We start from the raw sequence: 20,298 nt of genomic DNA, 5'->3' as shown, positions 1-20,298 counted from the left end.
TACTATATAGATCTGATGAACTTTCTTCTTGAGGGATCCAATGTGTATTAGCCTTCTAAATCGTGTTATATAGTATGGTTGGTTTCTAAAGGAGTAGTATCTTTCTATTTCACAGAGGTTTTTTGGGGGGGTTTTTCCAGATTTGTTACAAAAGATGCAACTCTTGTTGCATAGAAACGGGTAAGGGAAAAATTCCCAAGTGATCTGAGTGGTATCTTTTCTACAAGTAAAACCTCTTTTTAGGAAGGTAAATTATGGACTGTGTAAGGTTTGGCTCCGGAAATTTTGCTTTAGGTCAGTAACTCCAAACTCAGATGTGTGTTCCTGGGCTGCATACCCGTCTCTTTACAATGGGGTCTCATCAGACATCCTTTGAAGACCCTTGCTAAGAAAGGTTTATGCTGTTCATCGGGCTTGGATTGTTTTCTTTCAAATTTTCCTTAAGCTGGATGTTTTTTTTTTTTTTTTTTTTTTGGGGGGGGGGGGGGGGGGTGAAATATGTTGCCTCCTCCCATGTCTGCATAGACATAAGATTTTAGTCTGACCATTTTCATTTCTAAATTGTGAATTCTGGAGAAAATGATAGCGGCATTGTGTTCAGCACCACTCCCCCATTCTTTCCACACAGTTTGGGGTTTGCCAGACCTCATTATCATAACATTTTGCTTGCATAATTCTCCTATAATTTCCCCATATGCCTGCTAGTTTTTGTGTGAAGTTAATAAGCTTTGCTCACTTAAAGGTCTGATCTGGTAAAGTAAAGCCTAGCATGAATATTGATGTATTATATAACCTGTCTAGAACATTGCATCTTAAATTAAGATAGGAAGTAAACCAGAAAAATGCATGTTATCTAAGGCTGACTGAGAATAGTAAATGTTTGGAAAACCAAAAATGTAAATGTGAACAAAGTGTCGGAGCTCAGGGTGAAGCGGTTTTCTCAGCATAATGTAAAAAGTGAGCATTACTTCTGTCTTTAAAGTGGTTGTCAACCCTTATAAACCACTTTGACCTACAGGTAAGCCTAGATTAAGGCTTACCTGTAGGTCCAAGAAATATCTCCTAAACCTACACGGTTTAGGAGATATTTACAAAAAGACAGTCACCGCTGTCTACGGCACATGTGCCGTAGACAGCGGCGCGCAGGTGCCCAAACCAAACGGCACCTTGATGTTCTGTACGCCTGCCCTGCGGCTGCTTTTTGCAAAAAAGGGTTGGAGACCTTTTCCCTGCATTTCCCGCAGGTACAACAGACCATTCAAATGAATTGACTGCTGTGCCCTCTCAAACACGGCATGCAGGACCCGCAGAAGTGTGAACCCAGCCTAACAGTGGCCATAAAATAGAGGTCTGACTTGTTTTTTCAGAAGATGCTTTCCCTTCTAACCCTTAGGCTTCATGCAAATTGATGCTTACCAGCAATTGTGTATTGAAACTTAAAATCCCCATAGTTATCCATCATCCAGGGAGCTGCACGTGCCATGTAGTGCTGCCGATACAATTGAATGGCTGTATAAAGCCACAATCGGGTAAGCACAGAGTTTTTTTTAAGTGTCTGTATGCATATGGCTTTACTGCCACCACACTTTACAATGTGTGATCCATGCTGCTGGGCTGTCTTCTCAATTAGCAGAGACTGCCAATATTTCCCAACTTGGGGGATCTCCTTTGAGGGCATCTATGTTTATTGCTAGCAACAGCCAAGTGGCCCATATTGCTTGAGTAAAGAGCTCTCAGTCTATGTTGTGACATGATTTTAACCTACACTATATTACCAAAAGTATTGCGACCCCTGCCTCTATTTGCACATGAAATTTAATTGCATCCCAGTCTTAGTCCGTAGGGTTCAATGTTGAGTTGGTCCAACTTTTCAGCTATAACAGCTTCAACTCTTCTCGGAAGTCTGTCCACAAGGTTTAGGAATGTATTTAAGGGAAATTTGGGGAGCTATGGAACCCCTGGCTGAGTGAGATGGGTTACCCTCTGGGGGGGGGGCACCTGGGGGGGCGGTCCTAGCTCCCACCCTGCCCCGGTTGTTGCCAGTAGGGGTGGGGGAGCGGGGGGGCTGCGAGCCGTTTTGTTCTCCCTCCCCCCCCCCCCCCCCCGACTGGGCCTCCGGGTGCGCCGCCCGTGGGGGGGGGGAGAGTGTGTATCTGGGGGGTGGGTTAGGCTGGGAGTATGGGGTTAGTTAAAGGGTAGGGGTGTAATAACTTGAATGATGTGTATAGCTCCCTTTCTATGCCAGGCTTGACTGAGATGATGGTTTTTGTGAGCTGTCAATATCTTTGTTACTTTTGTGGTTGAAAATTTAATAAAAATGATTAAATTAAAGGGAATGTTTAACCATTCTTCCAGAGGTGCATTAGCGAAGTCAGGCACTCATGTGGTTGAGAAGGCCTGGCTCACAGTGTCGGCTCTAATTCATCCCAAAGGTGTTCTGTTGGGTTGAGGTAAGTACACTGTGCAGGCCAGTCAAGTTCCCCCTCCCCAAACTCGCTCATCCATATCTTTATGGATCTTGCTTTGTGCAGTGGAGCGCAGTCCTTTTGGAACAGGAAGGGGCCACCCCCCAACTGTTCCCACAAAGTTGGGAGCATTAATTTGAAGACATGGACATGCAAGGTTGGGGTGCGGGAAGTTGACTGGCTTGCACAGAGTCCAGACCTCAACCCGATGGAACACCTTTGGGTTGTGGAGATTGCGAGCCAGGCCTTGTACATCAGTGCCTGACCTCACAAATGCGCTACTGGAAGAATGGTCAAACATTCCCATAGACACACTCCTAAACCTTGTGGACAGCCTTTCCAGAAGAGTTGAAGCCATTTTATAGTGGCAAAGGATGGGCCTACTCAATATTAAACCCTACGGACTAAGACTGAGATGCCATTATAGTTCATGTGCGTGTAAAGGCAGACATCCCAATACTTTCGGTAGTATAGTGATTATTAGCAACTGACATTTGGAAAATGCAATTTTTTTTGCATTTCCACCTACCTGACAGCACCCATACTCTTATTTTCCTGGGACCTCATAATGAAAGATTCTCCAAAAACAATTTGTCTGTAGTACGATTAGACCTTTTATATTCCTGGTTTTCAGAAATCGGACCTGGCTGTTCATATACACCAGTGATGGTGAACCTTGGCACCCCAGATGTTTTGGAACTACATTTCCCATGATGCTCCTGCACTCTGCAGTGTAGTTGAGCATCATGGGAAATATAGTTCCAAAACATCTGGGGTGCCAAGGTTCGCCATCACTGATATACACCAATGTGCTTGAATCGCAGCAGTTTGGTCATTTTATATTCATTATAAACTGGTATAAAATGGCAGACCATTTCTCATCCTGGGTTTGGAACCACGGTTCTGAAGTTCTAAAGTATGCGTCAGTCTGTCTGTCATGACCCACAAGAGACCTGTATGATGGCTTTATCATTATGACGAAGTGGCACCTTTCATTTCTTTTCTTTAGATTAAAATATTTTAAAAAATACATACATGAGATGTGATTTGACATGGCGATCTGCATGCAGATTACTGGTGGGAAATGCTAATTGTCACCATTATAAATCATTGTAGCCCTGCTTTTCTAATGGCTAAATAGTACCTTTCACTGCAAGTGCATTTAATTGGCAAGGCTTTTTTTTTTTTTAACCCAGTTAAATAGTGTTCTTATTATTATGGAGAGAAGCAAAAAACAAATCCAGCTGAACCACAGAAAAAAAGGAATCATTTTGAGTCTTGAAGGAAATGTGTTTTAGCAGATAAATGAGAATAAATGGCAGCGTGATGTGGCTGAAATCACACAGCGGCATTAAAGCACATTGGCTTTCCTATCAAGACTCCCTGTTGCAAGTGGAGATAAAAAAAAAAAACAGACTCATTCAGCAAGAACAAATAGATTCATCACTTAACAGTTTTCAAGGTAATGCGCGTCCTTGAGTGAATAATGCTCAGTACATTATACAGCCAGACACACGCTTTGTAAATAAGAGTAGCCTTTGTGTAAGAAACCTTGTAAAACATCGCTCCGGCCCCAAGTCTGCAGATTCAATGCAGGAATCTGTTTTATTGCTCTTCACATACATACCACCTTTTTTTTTTTTAAGACTGATTGTTGTTTGTGTGAAGGCATTTTCTGCTAGGTGTCTGATAAACTTCTGAAAAATCCTGCTTCTCTTCATTTTACCACATCTAGAGAGATTACAATGCCATTTAACCTCAGGAAACAAAAGAAAACATGGATTCTTCCCATAAGCTCATACATTTTATTCAGATCTCTATCTCATGGTAAAAATGGCTTTTAATTCTCCGATTTATATCATCATCGGTCTCCTCTTATTCTAGTGTTATATGAACAGGGTTTAAATGGCTTTTGGACTTCCCTGCATGCGCTGCTTCTCTCTTGAGGCTGCTGGGAACTGCAGTGTGTATGACCTGCAATGACAATCAGATTAATATACCTTCCCGGAGCCATTATTGCACGCTTTTGGTAACCTAATAAAATATGATAAGGGTTGGGCAGGGCACAACATAGTGTGTGTGTATAAACTATATATATATATATATATATATATATATATATATATATATATATATATATATATATATATATATATATATATTGTCCGACCGTGCGTACAAGGTTGGACAAAGTTGTCGGAAAATCTGATAGTTCGTAACGTGATGACATTATTTTCTTACGACGGGACTACAATCAGGCTAGTAGCCAATAGCTTTGGTCTTGTAATTTGATCTGAGCATGCGTGGCACTTTGTCCGATCGGAATTCTCTACTAACGATCGGATCATGTTGTCGGAAAATTTTATAGCCCAGCTCTAAAACTTTGTCGGTCGGATATTCCGACGGAAACAGTGCAATGGAGCCCACACACGGTCGGATTTTCCGACAAAACAGTCCGATCAGACATTTTCCGTCGGAATGTCCAACCGTGTGTACAAGGGCTAATACATTGTAAGGGAAAAAATAATTGCCAACAATAGTCTTCCTGTTTCTATGACACCCTATGCTCCCAATCACCACACCACTGACCTGGCTGTCAAGGACACATCTTGTGATGCTGAACAGGAGGGGTCTCAAACTCCGTTTCTTTGCGGACCACGTCAGTTGTGTCTGTAAGACCATATCAATTTATCCAGGGTTTTTTCTCTTAGAGCAGGCATCACTAAATGGCTGACCCTGCTCCAAAAACGGCCCGCAGAGCAATCCTGTCCGGACCGCAGCTCCGTCATTTAGCAGCCTGGGTATCCTCTCCTGACTGCAGCTTCTTCCTTCCGTTGCCGCCACAGCATTCACCCATAGCAGGTGGAAGGCATGGGATGTCCGGACAGAGGGCGGGACATGCTTTGCAAGTTAGTGTTATGCCCCGTACACACGTTCGCAAATTCTGCCAGCAAAAGTCGGATGTGAGCTTTTGGTCGGAAATTCCGACCGTGTGTATGCTCCATCGGACTTTTGCTGGCGGAATTTCCGCCAGCAGAAGATTGAGAGCAGGTTCTCTATTTTTCTGACGGAAAAAGTTCAGATCGGAAATTCCGATAATCTGTAGCAATTCTGACGCACAAAATTCCTACGCATGCTTGGAAACAATTTGACGCATGTTCAAAAGCATTGAACTTCATTTTCTCTGCTCATCGTAGTGTTGTACGTCACCACGTTCTTGACAGTCGAAAGTTCAGGGAACTTTTGTGTGACCGTGTGTATGCAAGCCAAGGTTGAACGGAATTCCTTTGGAAAAACCATCCAAGATATTTCCGACTGAAATTCTGCTCGTGTGTACTGTGCATTAGTTCTCCTTTACAGAAAATTTGTAAGGTGACCTTACACTGGACCCTGTCTCCATCCCCCCAGTCCCGCTAACCTGGAGTCCGTTAATCATTCTGACACATTGGACAGCTGCTTTACCAGTCAGGGGATTTGAAATCCCGCGGCTTTCTATTCTCTTTGTCCATGGGGGGGCTTTGATGCAAAGGGGGGCTGTAATGTCAATTAACATCTTAATGGCCGGACCTCTGTGAATTTTAATTCAATACCCCTGTCTTGGAGAATAGGTGCAGGGACTTAACGACGACACCCAAACCCCACCTCTACGGAACAACATCACATTGTGGTTGTGGCCAAATTGTACTAACAATGGGAGGGTCTTAAAGGGGAAATACCAGGAGTGTGTTGTGTGCAGCGTTCAGGGATGTGCTATGTACCGAGTCTGGAGTTCAGGGGTGCACTGTGTATAGAGTTCAGTTTTGGGGGTGCCCCATCCACAGAGTGCAGTGTTCAGCTGCGTACAGTGAGCAGGGTCCACACCCCACCTATATGACTAGTAGCAATCTGTACTCAAAAAACGTCTATATTTTACAGCAATCTGTACCCAAAGAAACAGCCTGCCCACAACATGGCATCATAATGCTGATTACAGGGAATCACAGGTCACACCCCCCACCAGTGGTACCTAAGAAAAGTCAGGATAAGCTGATCGCATAACCTGAATGTCCAAATCGGTGAAATATTATAGGGCTATTTTTTTTTTATCCATTCCAGCATGCTGAGTAGTTTAAAACAAGTTTTTTTTTTTTTGTTTTTCATTTCTAGTTACACAGAGCAGAAAAGTATTAGAATGTCTGTCTTGTTTTTATCTCTAGAAAATAGATGGATGGTGTGGAACACTGGATTTTGTATTGCAGTGGGTGTTTCGGATCTAATGAAAAACAATATAGAGGGTTTTCTTCTTTTTAGCCATGCGATATATAAACACTGTAAGATTTTTTTTTTTCTTGTTCAACCCATGAGGATCTATCAATTTTTTTTTTTCCCACCCTCCCATCAGTGCTAAACCGGCATCTTAAGTGTTACAGCTACTGTATTCTGGGAGCTGGCACCCACAGCTGTCAGAATGTCTGAACAGTGGTTGCATGTGATTGGATGCAAGTGCTGTTCTCCAACAATTTTCCATCCAGCTCCTTCAATTCTTAGATGGGAAGGGTGCTGACGGTCACTAACGCCACCAATCTCCACAGGTTCACCAGGAGCCAGCCGAAGTTCACTCCATGTATTACCATCTTTAACCACTTGCCGCCCGCCCTATAGGCAATTGACGGTGTCAAAGTGGTTTCATAATCCTGATCGGACATCATATGACGTGATCAGGATTATGAGCCGCTGCGCGCCCCCGGGGGTCAGTCTGACACCCGGCAACTACGATCTCGGTAAAGAGTCTCCGACGGAGACTCTTTACCACGTGATCAGCCGTGTCCAATCACGGCTGATCACAGTGTAAATGGGAAGAGCCGGTGATCGGCTTTTCCTCACTCGCGTCTGTCAGACGCGAGTAGAAACGCGAGTAGAGGAGAGCCGATCGGCTGCTCCTCTGACAGGGGGGATGTGTGCTGATCGATTATCCGCACAGCCCCCCCGAGGATGCCCACACTGGACCACCAGGGACGCCACCAGACCACCAGGGAAAACGTAATCCTCCCTAGACCACCAGGGATGCCAGTCAGCACAATGGATGCCAATCAGTGCCCATAATGGATGCCAATCAGTGCCCACAATGGGCATCACTGATTGGCATGCATTGTTTGGCACTGATTGGCATCCATTAGTACAGTATAACACCAATGCCGCCTATGGGTGCCCACCTGTGCCGCCTATGGGTGCCCACCTGTGCCGCCTATGGGTGCCCACCTGTGCCGCCTATGGGTGCCCACCTGTGCCGCCTATGGGTGCCCACCTGTGCCGCCTATGGGTGCCCACCTGTGCCGCCTATGGGTGCCCACCTGTGCCGCCTATGAGTGCCCACCTGTGCCGCCTATGAGTGCCCACCTGTGCCGCCTATGAGTGCCCACCTGTGCCGCCTATGAGTGCCCACCTGTGCCGCCTATGAGTGCCCACCTGTGCCGCCTATGAGTGCCCACCTGTGCCGCCTATCCATGCCCACCTGTGCCGCCCATCCATGCCCACCTGTGCCGCCCATCCATGCCCACCTGTGCCGCCCATCCATGCCCACCTGTGCCGCCCATCCATGCCCACCTGTGCCGCCCATCCATGCCCACCTGTGCCGCCCATCCATGCCCACCTGTGCCGCCCATCCGTGCCAGCTATCAGTGTCCATCCGTGTCGCCTATCAGTGTCCATCAGTGCCACTTCATTGGTGCCACATCATTGGTGCCCATCAGTGCCGCCTTATCAGTGCCCATCAGTGTAGCCCCATCAGTGAAGGAGAAAACGTACTTATTTACAAAGTTTTGAAACTGAAACAAAAAAAATTTTTTTTTTTACATTTTCGGTATTTTTTTATTTGTAGCGCAAAAAATAAAAACCGTAGAGGTGATCAAATACCACCAAAAGAAAGCTCTATTTGTGGGAAAAAAATGATAAAAATTTCATTTGGGTACAGTGTAGCATGACGGCGCAATTGTCATTCAAAGTGCGACAGCGCTGAAAGCTCAAAATTGGTCTGGGCAGGAAGGTGTTTAAGTGCCCGGTATTGAAGTGGTTAAGCAGCTCTTGAGTGTTCGCCAAGACCATTCCCTATTAGCTCGGATATAGACTTGGTATTCGGGAAGGAAAATGCCAGAAACTGAACATGAGTAGTGATGGCCGAACGGTTCGCCCGGCGGTCGTTTCGCGGCGAATTTCCGACTTTCGCCGTCCGCGGGTTCGAACGCCTTTTTCCGTCGTTCGCCCCGGCGGACTTACGTGTTTAATGTATACAAGAACTTTAACCTTTCGTGACACGTTTATCATGTGTTACAGGACAACCAATTGAGACATGACAGCTCATGGACACTTGGACATTCCCCCTAACCTATAAATACACCCGATCCGGTGGCCATTTTACATTCTTTCTTCTGTCACTGTAGGGAAAGGATCCTGTGTGGAGTAGGGACAGAGAAAACGCTAGCTATTTGGTACACAAAAGTTCTTTTCAGGACTGGTATAGGTGTTAGGTCAGCAGCCTGAGTTTCTTTTGTCAGTTTAGATAAAGGGACAGAGCGCTGTATGCTGCTATTTTAGGGACAGCTCAGCCAGATTAGTCTTTCTTCATCATCATCATCATCATCATCATTAGCTGTTACTATCAGGTCCACAAAAGAGCTGTTCCAGCTAATCGTTCCAGCCTACTCTTTTTTGCCAATTTGTATAGGGACAGGCAGGAAGCAGTGTGTCAGGCAGTGAGGATAATTTTAAAGACTTGCTGTTACTATTAGTTCCACAAAGGTTCTTTTCAGGACTGGTATCAGTGGTACGGTAATAGGCTTGTACACGTATAATATTCTTTCTTCCAAATATAGAAAGAATATTATACTTGACTGCTGCCCTTCTGCTGCAGTCTGCTAATCATTCACAACTCACTTGTTCCACAAAAGTTCTTATAAGGACTGGTAACTTGGTCTGTCTAGGGTGCTACGGTACATAGGCTTGGGTGCGGTACAGTCTGCTGTTCTGTAAGGACCGCTATCGGTCCACAATAGATAGGGTTGCCGTGCACTACTGCTGACCGCTGCCCTATACTGCAGCAGTCCTTCAGCGGTATAGGGACTGACGCACAGTCTGCTAAACACTAATACACAACCTGCTTGGTCCACAAAAGTTCTTATAAGGACTGGTAACTTGGTATAGGGTGCTACGGTACATAGGCCTGAGTGCGTTACAGTCTGCTGTTCTGTAAGGACCGCTATCGGTCCACAATACATAGGGTTGACGTGCACTACTGCTGACCGCTGCCCTATACTGCAGCAGTCCTTCAGCGGTATAGGGACTGACGCACAGTCTGCTAAACACTAACACACAACCTGCTTGGTCCACAAAAGTTCTTATAAGGACTGGTAACTTGGTATAGGGTGCTACGGTACATAGGCCTGAGTGCGTTACAGTCTGCTGTTCTGTAAGGACCGCTATCGGTCCACAATACATAGGGTTGCCGTGCACTACTGCTGACCGCTGCCCTATACTGCAGCAGTCCTTCATTGGTATAGGGACTGACGTACAGTCTGCTAATCACTAACACACAACCTGCTTGGTCCACAAAAGTTCTTATAAGGACTGGTAACTTGGTATAGGGTGCTACGGTACATAGGCCTGAGTGCGTTACAGTCTGCTGTTCTGTAAGGACCGCTATCGGTCCACAATACATAGGGTTGCCGTGCACTACTGCTGACCGCTGCCCTATACTGCAGCAGTCCTTCAGCGGTATAGGGACTGACGCACAGTCTGCTAAACACTAACACACAACCTGCTTGGTCCACAAAAGTTCTTATAAGGACTGGTAACTTGGTATAGGGTGCTACGGTACATAGGCCTGAGTGCAGTACAGTCTGCTGTTCTGTAAGGACCGCTATCGGTCCACAATACATAGGGTTGCCGTGCACTACTGCTGACCGCTGCCCTATACTGCAGCAGTCCTTCATTGGTATAGGGACTGACGTACAGTCTGCTAATCACTAACACACAACCTGCTTGGTCCACAAAAGTTTTTATAAGGACTGGTAACTTGGTATAGGGTGCTACGGTACATAGGCCTGAGTGCAGTACAGTCTGCTGTTCTGTAAGGACCGCTATCGGTCCACAATACATAGGGTTGCCGTGCACTACTGCTGACCGCTGCCCTATACTGCAGCAGTCCTTCATTGGTATAGGGACTGACGTACAGTCTGCTAATCACTAACACACAACCTGCTTGGTCCACAAAAGTTTTTATAAGGACTGGTAACTTGGTATAGGGTGCTACGGTACATAGGCCTGAGTGCAGTACAGTCTGCTGTTCTGTAAGGACCGCTATCGGTCCACAATACATAGGGTTGACGTGCACTACTGCTGACCGCTGCCCTATACTGCAGCAGTCCTTCATTGGTATAGGGACTGACGTACAGTCTGCTAATCACTAACACACAACCTGCTTGGTCCACAAAAGTTCTTATAAGGACTGGTAACTTGGTATAGGGTGCTACGGTACATAGGCCTGAGTGCAGTACAGTCTGCTGTTCTGTAAGGACCGCTATCGGTCCACAATACATAGGGTTGCCGTGCACTACTGCTGACCGCTGCCCTATACTGCAGCAGTCCTTCATTGGTATAGGGACTGACGTACAGTCTGCTAATCACTAACACACAACCTGCTTGGTCCACAAAAGTTTTTATAAGGACTGGTAACTTGGTATAGGGTGCTACGGTACATAGGCCTGAGTGCAGTACAGTCTGCTGTTCTGTAAGGACCGCTATCGGTCCACAATACATAGGGTTGACGTGCACTACTGCTGACCGCTGCCCTATACTGCAGCAGTCCTTCAGCGGTATAGGGACTAAGAGTTTTGTCACAGGGTGATTTAAAAAATGACAGGCAGAGGAAGAGGCAGGCCCTTCCGCAGGGGTGGTAGGGGTAGGGCAGGAGCAACAGCCTTGAGCCAAAGTGGGAAGTTGCAGAAGGTGCGTTCAATTACTTTAAAGGACGCACCAGACTTGGTTGAGTGGCTCACTCAGCCTTATTCTTCTGCACCCTCCTCATCCTCTCGATCTGCACCCTCTTCTTCACTCTCTGCTATGTGCACCCCCAAAGACACTACCACCAACAACACCACCACCACCACATACCTTCCGCTTGAGTGCAAATGGGGGCCTTCATGCTCCAGTGTTTTAATAGGGACCCCCGTATAAAAAGCATGAGGGTCAAGGACCAGTACTGGGTGGCAACGTACTTAGATCCCCGGTACAAACACAAAATGGCGGAAATGTTACCGCCGTCGCAGAGGGCTGTCAGAATGCAGCACTTCCAGGCCTTGCTTCGAGAAATGCTGCATTCTGCTTTTGCGTGCGCTGGCAGAGGAGCAATTCCCACTCCCAGAGAAGGATTTGCGGGTACCAATCCAACAGCGCCTGCAAGAAGAGGCCGGTTTGAAGATGTGTTGGTGACTTCGGATATGAGGTCATTCTTTCAGCCGACCCATCGACAGGTGTCATCCGGATCCAGCATCAGGGAACGCCTAGACCGTCAGGTGTCCGACTACATTGGGTTAACGGCCGATGTGGACGCTCTGAGGAGTGATGAACCCCTAGACTACTGGGTGGGCAGGCTTGACCTCTGGCCAGAGCTTGCCCAATTTGCAATCGAACTGTTGGCTTGCCCCTCATCCAGTGTCCTGTCCGAAAGGACGTTCAGCGCAGCAGGGGGGATTGTGACCGATAAGCGTACTCGCCTAGCTCACGACAGTGTTAACTACCTCACATTTCTAAAAATGAATGAGGCATGGATCTCGGAGGAATTCAACACATGTGATCAGTAGACCATGTATATGTCTATAAACAATTTTTGGAATCAAGCACACAGACCTTCTTAATTCATTTGGCTCACTTCCCTGACCCAAAAAAGCACACCGTACTATATGCCCCTACCCTCCTCTTTGAAGAGGTTGAGCGGTGTCATATTTCTACTGGGGCTGCTTATTATGAGGGGTTCCCACCATCCCTGTGCTGTGCTGACTTCCTCCTGGGTGTTCTTATTATGAGGGGCTCCCACCATCCCTGTGCTGTGCTGACTTCCTCCTGGGGGTTCTTATTATGAGGGGCTCCCACCATCCCTGTGCTGTGCTGACTTCCTCCTGGGGGTTCTTATTATGAGGGGATCACACCATCCCTGTGCTGTGCTGACTTCCTCCTGGGGCTGCTTACGGTGCTGCTGTCAGCGCTGTATGTCACGGAGCTGCTGTCAGCGCTGTATGTCACGGAGCTGCTGTCAGCGCTGTATGTCACGGAGCTGCTGTCAGCGCTGTATGTCACGGAGCTGCTGTCAGCGCTGTATGTCACGGAGCTGCTGTCAGCGCTGTATGTCACGGAGCTGCTGTCAGCGCTGTATGTCACGGAGCTGCTGTCAGCGCTGTATGTCACGGAGCTGCTGTCAGCGCTGTATGTCACGGAGCTGCTGTCAGCGCTGTATGTCACGGTGCTGCTGTCAGCGCTGTATGTCACGGAGCTGCTGTCAGCGCTGTATGTCACGGAGCTGCTGTCAGTGCTGTATGTCACGGAGCTGCTGTCAGCGCTGTATGTCACGGAGCTGCTGTCAGCGCTGTATGTCACGGAGCTGCTGTCAGCGCTGTATGTCACGGAGCTGCTGTCAGCGCTGTATGTCACGGTGCTGCTGTCAGCGCTGTATGTCACGGAGCTGCTGTCAGCGCTGTATGTCACGGAGCTGCTGTCAGTGCTGTATGTCACGGAGCTGCTGTCAGCGCTGTATGTCACGGAGCTGCTGTCAGCGCTGTATGTCACGGAGCTGCTGTCAGCGCTGTATGTCACGGTGCTGCTGTCAGCGCTGTATGTCACGGAGCTGCTGTCAGCGCTGTATGTCACGGAGCTGCTGTCAGCGCTGTATGTCACGGAGCTGCTGTCAGCGCTGTATGTCACGGAGCTGCTGTCAGCGCTGTATGTCACGGTGCTGATGTCAGTGCTCTGTATTACGGTGCTGCTGTCAGTGCTCTGTATCTCCTGCACCCTCTTGTTTGCCTACCCTGGTCCCTGACCTTCCCTCTCCTCCATTGCCTTCATTAGCTCCATAGTCCTGAATTGTCAGAACAATTTCCCAAATAAAAAAAAAATGCTTGTAGTTATCGATCCCAAATTCACCTCATACATGTATTATGCTATTGTCCAGGTGGTGGGACTACGTGCTACCCCCTAATAATTACCCCGTGGCCGCAAATTCGACCTAAAGGTTTGCGAAATTCGCCTCCCATTGAAGTCAATGGAGCCCGCGGCGAACGGTCGTTTTCGCGAACGTTTGTGCCCGTTCGCGTTTCGCGTTCGCGAAACGTCCCGTCGGAAGTTCGTCCATCACTAAACATGAGTGCAGAATTGATTTTATTCAGTATATTGTCACTTGAAAATCTAATGAAAACAGAGTTCAGAGGGTCCTTCTTCAGAATTTGGTAAAAAGAGATTGAAGCCTATTCTGGTCTATTAAGATGGAAGTGATCCTTTTCAGATGTCTTTTTGCCTTCTGTTTCAAACCCATTTTTCACAGGTTGATATTTATATATGTTTATCCATTAAGGAGATCCATGCTTTTTGTCTTGGTGATCATTTTCACCAGCACAGAAAGTGAAGGGAAATTCAAAATGTAACAATTATCGTCAAAACCAGAGAAAAATGTTAACCAGAGGGGGATAACTGGTCTGGTGACATTTGCTCTTATTCATCTAAAATATACTCTCATTTTCTCTTTTCCCTACAGGAAGTGAAAGAGTATCTTCTGTGCAGACTAAAGTGCATTAAAAACCCAACAGAGGTTCTAGCCCTTACCCTTTTGTCTATTAAAGTTTTCAGTTTACCTTTTATGCAAGCTTCAGGGTTAAGTCAATCTTTTGCAAAAACAAATAAATGCACCACTATTTACAGGAACAAAAATGTGTATATATATATTATTTTTTACATAGGAGCCTTGAAAGTGTTGCAACGATAAGTGGATGGTTGGTGTAATGCACAGACTCCTTTCTGCAGCCATTGCTACCTGTGACCCATGTGTTCCATAACTATGAGTACCTTTGCCGTAGTGGCAGAGGGGACTTGTATTTTTTTTTTTAACAGGACTTGTAGTTTAACTATTCATAAATCTCTGTAAATGAATGACACAGCTGTGGGGTTGTGCCATGCACAGCTGTGCAAAATGCAAAAAATGGCAGGAGCTGCTAGGAAGAAGAACCCTGCTAAGGGGGCAGCCTGGCACCATGGTACACCCTAAATATAGGTGTAACATGGTGAGAAAGGTGAAGTTAAATGTCTATAGCCTTTTTTTTTTCCCTCCTCTAATAGGTAATGCAGCTAGCAAGCTGAATTTCTCCTACAACCTTCTAGACAGCGCTGGAGGAAGTGCAAGGGGACTGCATAATTTCCCTAAAGCCTGGCACATACTACCGACCTTTTTTTTTTTTTTTTTTCATTTAACCCAGCAGGCTGAATGAAAAAAAAATTGGAAGCTCTTGTACTAACAATCTGATGCCGCCCGATATTTGCCCCGTGCACAGGGATTAAGATTCTGCAATAGGGCAATGTGTCCTCAGACTTGCATGCTGTGGGTGTAGCTAGGCCTAGCTATTGATAAAGCTATGAACAGTGCCCAAGTCTAACAAATAACAACCGGAGCAAAGGTGACGATGCTGCAATGGTTTTACTCTAGAAAGAAGAGTTTTGCCATCCTCTTAATCCCTGACTGATTGCATAATGCATATGTGGAGGTGGGTTGGGTGTGCCCTAATGCCCAGCCGCCACACATGTGCATCCACGGGGCTCCAAGGTTCTGTGATGAGAATGCACTTCCAGCACACTGACCGAGCAGTCAGAGTTTGCGATTGGCTCTCACAAGACTGGGAACCAATCACAGTGATCACGTGATTGAGAAGCTGCCTCTGCCACCCGGAGTTACCACGTTATTTATTAAAGGGCCTGTCTAATATTCAGGTCTTACTGATATGGACAGATTTCACCTGTGATTTTATGTTTGTTCATAGTATTTTGGTAAGCCTAATGTTAGAGGAACTTTGCCCTACCTAGATAAACCAACTATGATCTCCCTAATAGTTGTTCCTGTTTGATTAAAAAAATAACATTCTAACTAGTCCAGGGTTCCTGGTTGTTCCCTGTTTTTCACATGCTTGCCATGAGATCCCCCTCGCATGTGCAGGTATACTGCAGGTCTCTGCTAGGTATTTGGGACTTCGCAGAGACCTGCAGTGTGTCTGGGCATACGTGGGGAATACCATCCATGCGCAGATGTACTTCAGGTCTTTGCCAAGTCCCGAATACCTGAAAGAGACCTGTGCCATGTCTGCACATGCTCAGGATTGGAATCGTGCAGTACTGCGTCCCACTACAACACGGTCTCCTGGGGTATATGACATTTAAGCCTCGTGCACACTGGATGTTTTTACAGCTGCTATTTTTGACTTCCGGGGTTTTTCTCTGCAGCCAGTAAACTTCCCAGTATGTTATCCTATGTGCCCATACACACATAGGCTGTTATGAGTATTTTTTGGCAGGGGCGTTTTCTGTCTGGAAAAACAAAGCCAGAACTAGTGGGTTTGAAGAGGAGTTTTTTAGATGTAAAAATGCTCTAGCTCTGATAAAAGCTTAATAACGTTGAAAAACGTGGATATTCGTCGTCTATCGTTTTTTTTTTTTTAGCCATAAGCTTTTGTGGGGGTTTTGAGTAATGCTATAAAAAAAAAAAAAAAAGCTACTGTAGAAACGCTGCAAAATGCATACTACAGCTTTTTATAGCTAACACTGCTGGTGTTTCTATAACGTCCAGTGTGCATGAGGCCTTGCATCCCAGGAGGCTGCAGGTGGTCTGTCCTATGCAATACTTGTTGAAATAAGAAATCATGAAGTGACTGGCAGCACAGATAAAAGGTATTTATCCCCCCCCCCTTCTTCTCCCCCCCCCCCCCTTCTCCCCCTCTCTTTCCCTTTTTTTTTCCCCTTCTCCTTGGCTTTCCTTGAGATCTTGGTGGCCTTTCCTTCCCTCTGCTCCTGCCCCTCTCCCCTTTTTTTCCCAGCGTTGCTGGCCCAATTCTTTTGGCAGCAATGTAGGAAGCCCTGATCCATTGTATTTGTGACCCATGTTCCAAGAAGTGCAATATTGAATACCTTCTATATACCAGGCATCACTAAATGGCCGACCGCGGTCTGGTTCCAGCACCAACAGCCATCCTACCCAGACTGCAGCCTCGCCAAATAGTTGCCTGTGTCTCCTCTCCCCGCCGTCGGTGCGCCTGCCGCATGAAAGACGCGCACGGGTCTGTCCCTTCGATAAGATTGCTGCACTCCCCCCCCCTCTCCACACTGTCTGTCTTATTTACACAAGACGTAAATCGTGGCCGCTCTGCTGGCGCGACTTTTTTAATTAAGCAGGTGATTTGGTTGCTAGGCAGTTATGTACCTGATACCTTTTAACCACTTTGCAATAAGCGTATATTGATTGGTTTGCGCAAAAGTTATAGCGTCTACAAAATAGGGGATAGTTTTATGGCATTATTATTATTATTATTTTTTTTTACTAGTAATGGTGGCGATCTCCGATTTTTATCGGGACTGTGACATTATGGCAGACACATCGGACACTTTTGACACATTTCTGGCACCATACAGTGATCCGTGCTATAAAATTGCACTGAATACTGTAAAAATGTCACTGGCAAGGAAGGGGTTAACACTAGGGCATGATCAAGGGGTTAACTGTGCTTCCTGTTTGTGTTTCTAACTGAAGGGGGAGGGGACTGACCTAGAGGAAATGACGGATTTTGGTTCCTAGCTAATGGGAAGTCACGATCTGTCACGCCTCTCAGAACAGCGATTTGTATGTTTACACACACTTGTCCCTGTTCTGCCTCTCGTGCCCGCCATCGCTCGTGGCCTGCGGTCATTGCAACCGTCAGCCACGAGAATGGGCAGCCCCGCTGTGCAGCGAGCACACACCTGCTATCCCGGTCCCACGAGCCGACCTATAGCTACGACGGCTTGCAGGATCGTGCCGACCTGCCGCAGTAAAATGACGGAGGCTGGTCGGCAAGCGGTTAATAAAAAGGTATTTACCAAAAAAAAAAAAAATGTTTTCAAATTTCTAAGAGGGAGGGTGGAGGAAACCTAGGAAAGAAGGATTAATTCAATGGGTAAAAAGTCCATATATGGTAGACTTAAGCCTTGTTTTCGGCATTGAAATCCCCCATTGTCAAGTTTTCAGAACTGTAAACCAACATTGATTTGGAGAGGTTGGAGATGGTGTGTAGTTTGTAACAGTTTACATTTTTAGTGTCAGTCCTTTACGTATACAGGTAAATTAGAAAAGTTTGCACAAATTACCCTTTTCCCCCTTCTCTTGTGGTTGTCTTCAAGCTGTAGTAGGTTGTCAAGACTTCTGCCAGTTTAAATCTTCTGTTGCTGGTAAACATCTGCACACACAGGGCTATTTAAACACATATACTTTAATGCATACTCTTTACTCAGGTTATATTGCTAGAATGGCATTAGACCATCCCAACTGTGTTTTCTTGATTGCCCTTAAAATAGTAATATTCAAATTTTATCTAGCAAGGTACAAGGTAAATATTGGTTTCGGTGTGATGCTCACATAAATAAATGTATAGATCTCATACACTTTGCATTTTCTCTTTTTATAGATGCCAATTCATCAGAACCTTAAGGACCTCCTGGCCATAAGGGCAGAGCTTCAGAAGAGGGTGGAAGAACTCCAGCGTGAAGCATCAACCAGATCAGTTTCTTCATCATCAGACCGAGGATCATCCCCTTCACATTCCGCCACTCCAGTGCACACGGCTGTCTGACGCGCAGTATGAACCTGGTGACACAGTGTGAGGATGCATCTTGGCATGCTGCCACCAGTGCTCTCAGAATCTGAGCTGTATGAGGAGTTCTCTTCTGACATATTTCAGGCGCAGAGGAATCGATGCAATCTTTCAGGGCTTTTCCTTTCTGCTGGAAACTGCAGCATCCTACATCAGCTGAGACATCTTTAGGAATGAGAATTTTCATCTTCTTGAATCTTGCATGCTGAGAATCATTCCACGACCCCTCTCTATAACACATACTGTGTGAATTGTGTACTTGTTCAATGTTGTTTACAGGCCTTTGGCCTTTACCGCACATGCAACCTTCTATCCCACTACTGTTGTACAGTTCCTATATAATTCATCACGACCTTTTGAAACACATGTAAGTGAATGTGACCTGCTACACGACTTGCTGGGATCCGGAGTTATTTGGATTTTATCGCATGTCCTAGCATTGTGTGTAATGAGTCATTCTGACTTTTGTTTGTAGAAGAGACTCCGATCAGTTGTAAGAAAGTAGGAGGTTTTCTGTCATGTGGTAGCATGATTGAAAGTTGTTTTTGTACTGTAGGCCTTACACTCCAATGCCTCCTAGTAGTGTTATCCAGTCTGATTTACTTCCCAGTCACATGCTTTGTTTTATTATATATTTTTCCTCCATACCTATTTGCTGTCCACGGTAGTGCAATTTTCAAGTGCTGCTGAGCAGATATTGTGTATAAATATGGCAAGTTTCCTACCTTCGCTATGAAAGCCTAACTCTTTGAAGAGACAGTGAGGATATGAACTGTTACATGAACTGACAAATTCAATATTTTACTTATTTAAAAAAAAAACTCAGCGTAGTACACCAAAAGCCATTTATCGAACAATGAATGAAAGAAGCTTAACCTTGTGTAAATTATCTTGTTGCACCTATGTATTTGTATTATATAGTGTTTTTACCTCAAACAAAACTTTTTATCCTGAACTGTGTTTTGAGCAAATTATTTTAGGTATATAACTGTAATATCACAGTATGACCAGAAATTCCAGTGATTGACTACCTGATAAATCATTGATGCTTATAGGATAAGCAACAGTTTAGCAGAAAGCTTTGTTCCCGGTCCAGTAAAAGTATACCTGAAAATAAGAAATGCATGGCAGCCCCTACTGCAAGACATACTGTATACAGAGCTGATTAGTAAGGTAAGGTGCAATAACTTGCAGCAACTATATTGCCCCCAGATGTACTGGTACTTCTTATGGGTTCAAGACATACTGTTGGTTTCCTATAGTAAGGTCATCTTGACAGGTTTGGGTTTTAGCACATACAGCACTCATAAAGATATTTGTGAGTAGTTTTTTTTTTTTTCCTCTTATATTCACCGACCGACACAGCTCCTCTCTTAGCCATTGGGTTGTTTGCCCTATTACTAGGAGATACTAGGCATTAGTTGTAACACAACACTCAGAACTCTTAGTTCCACCCAAGGGGCGGTCCCTTGGGTAACAACCTGCCAGACAGACCTCAGTTTTATTTTGCCTAGTGAAGGAGAAGGACCTAGGAACCCTGCGGGCCCATCGGTCCATGCTTTTTTAATGTAGAAGCTTGGCTTTTTGCGCACGATGAATGATCCTATGATTTGCTATCAACAGGCTGGATGCACTTATCCTTGTAGTCTCTCCAGTCCGGCCATCGAGCGTGTGCAGGACGCAGCTACGCGCTCGGCAGGCCAGGACGAAACCTTCGCTCCAGAAGTGGTCGGTGAGCTTTTATGCTCCAGGGCCCACATATGACCGGGCTACTGATGTCTGCGTCACAGTGGGCCAAGGCCAGCAGCCACCCTGTACTGATCAGTGAGTGGGTCTGTAATAGAATGTCTCCCAGCTCTTCAGGACTGGTAAGTACAGCTCTCCCTGCCTTGGTGGGGCTGAGCAGTTGGGCATTCCCTGGGAGGTCGATTCGG

General features: G+C 45.9%; 1 protein-coding gene across 7 annotated transcripts in view; it reads left to right on the top strand.

Annotated features, from left to right (window-relative positions):
- MTMR1 (myotubularin related protein 1) overlaps nucleotides 1-19,319 on the top strand; it is a 141,943-nt gene extending 122,624 nt beyond the window's left edge. For all 7 annotated transcript variants that reach the window (XM_077486581.1, XM_077486430.1, XM_077486343.1 and 4 more), the window contains one exon: nucleotides 18,179-19,319. In XM_077486581.1, the coding sequence (XP_077342707.1) occupies nucleotides 18,179-18,343 (165 nt within the window). In that variant the 3' untranslated portion in view covers nucleotides 18,344-19,319. The remainder of the gene's footprint in view (nucleotides 1-18,178) is intronic.
- The last annotated feature ends 979 nt before the right edge of the window (nucleotides 19,320-20,298 follow it).

This window comes from Lithobates pipiens, unplaced genomic scaffold, assembly GCF_037356315.1.
Source record: "Lithobates pipiens isolate NorthernLeopardFrog02 unplaced genomic scaffold, aLitPip1_a1.2 Scaffold_1, whole genome shotgun sequence".
In the NCBI taxonomy this organism is placed as follows: domain Eukaryota; kingdom Metazoa; phylum Chordata; class Amphibia; order Anura; family Ranidae; genus Lithobates; species Lithobates pipiens.
This window is presented reverse-complemented; position numbering and strand designations above follow the sequence as displayed.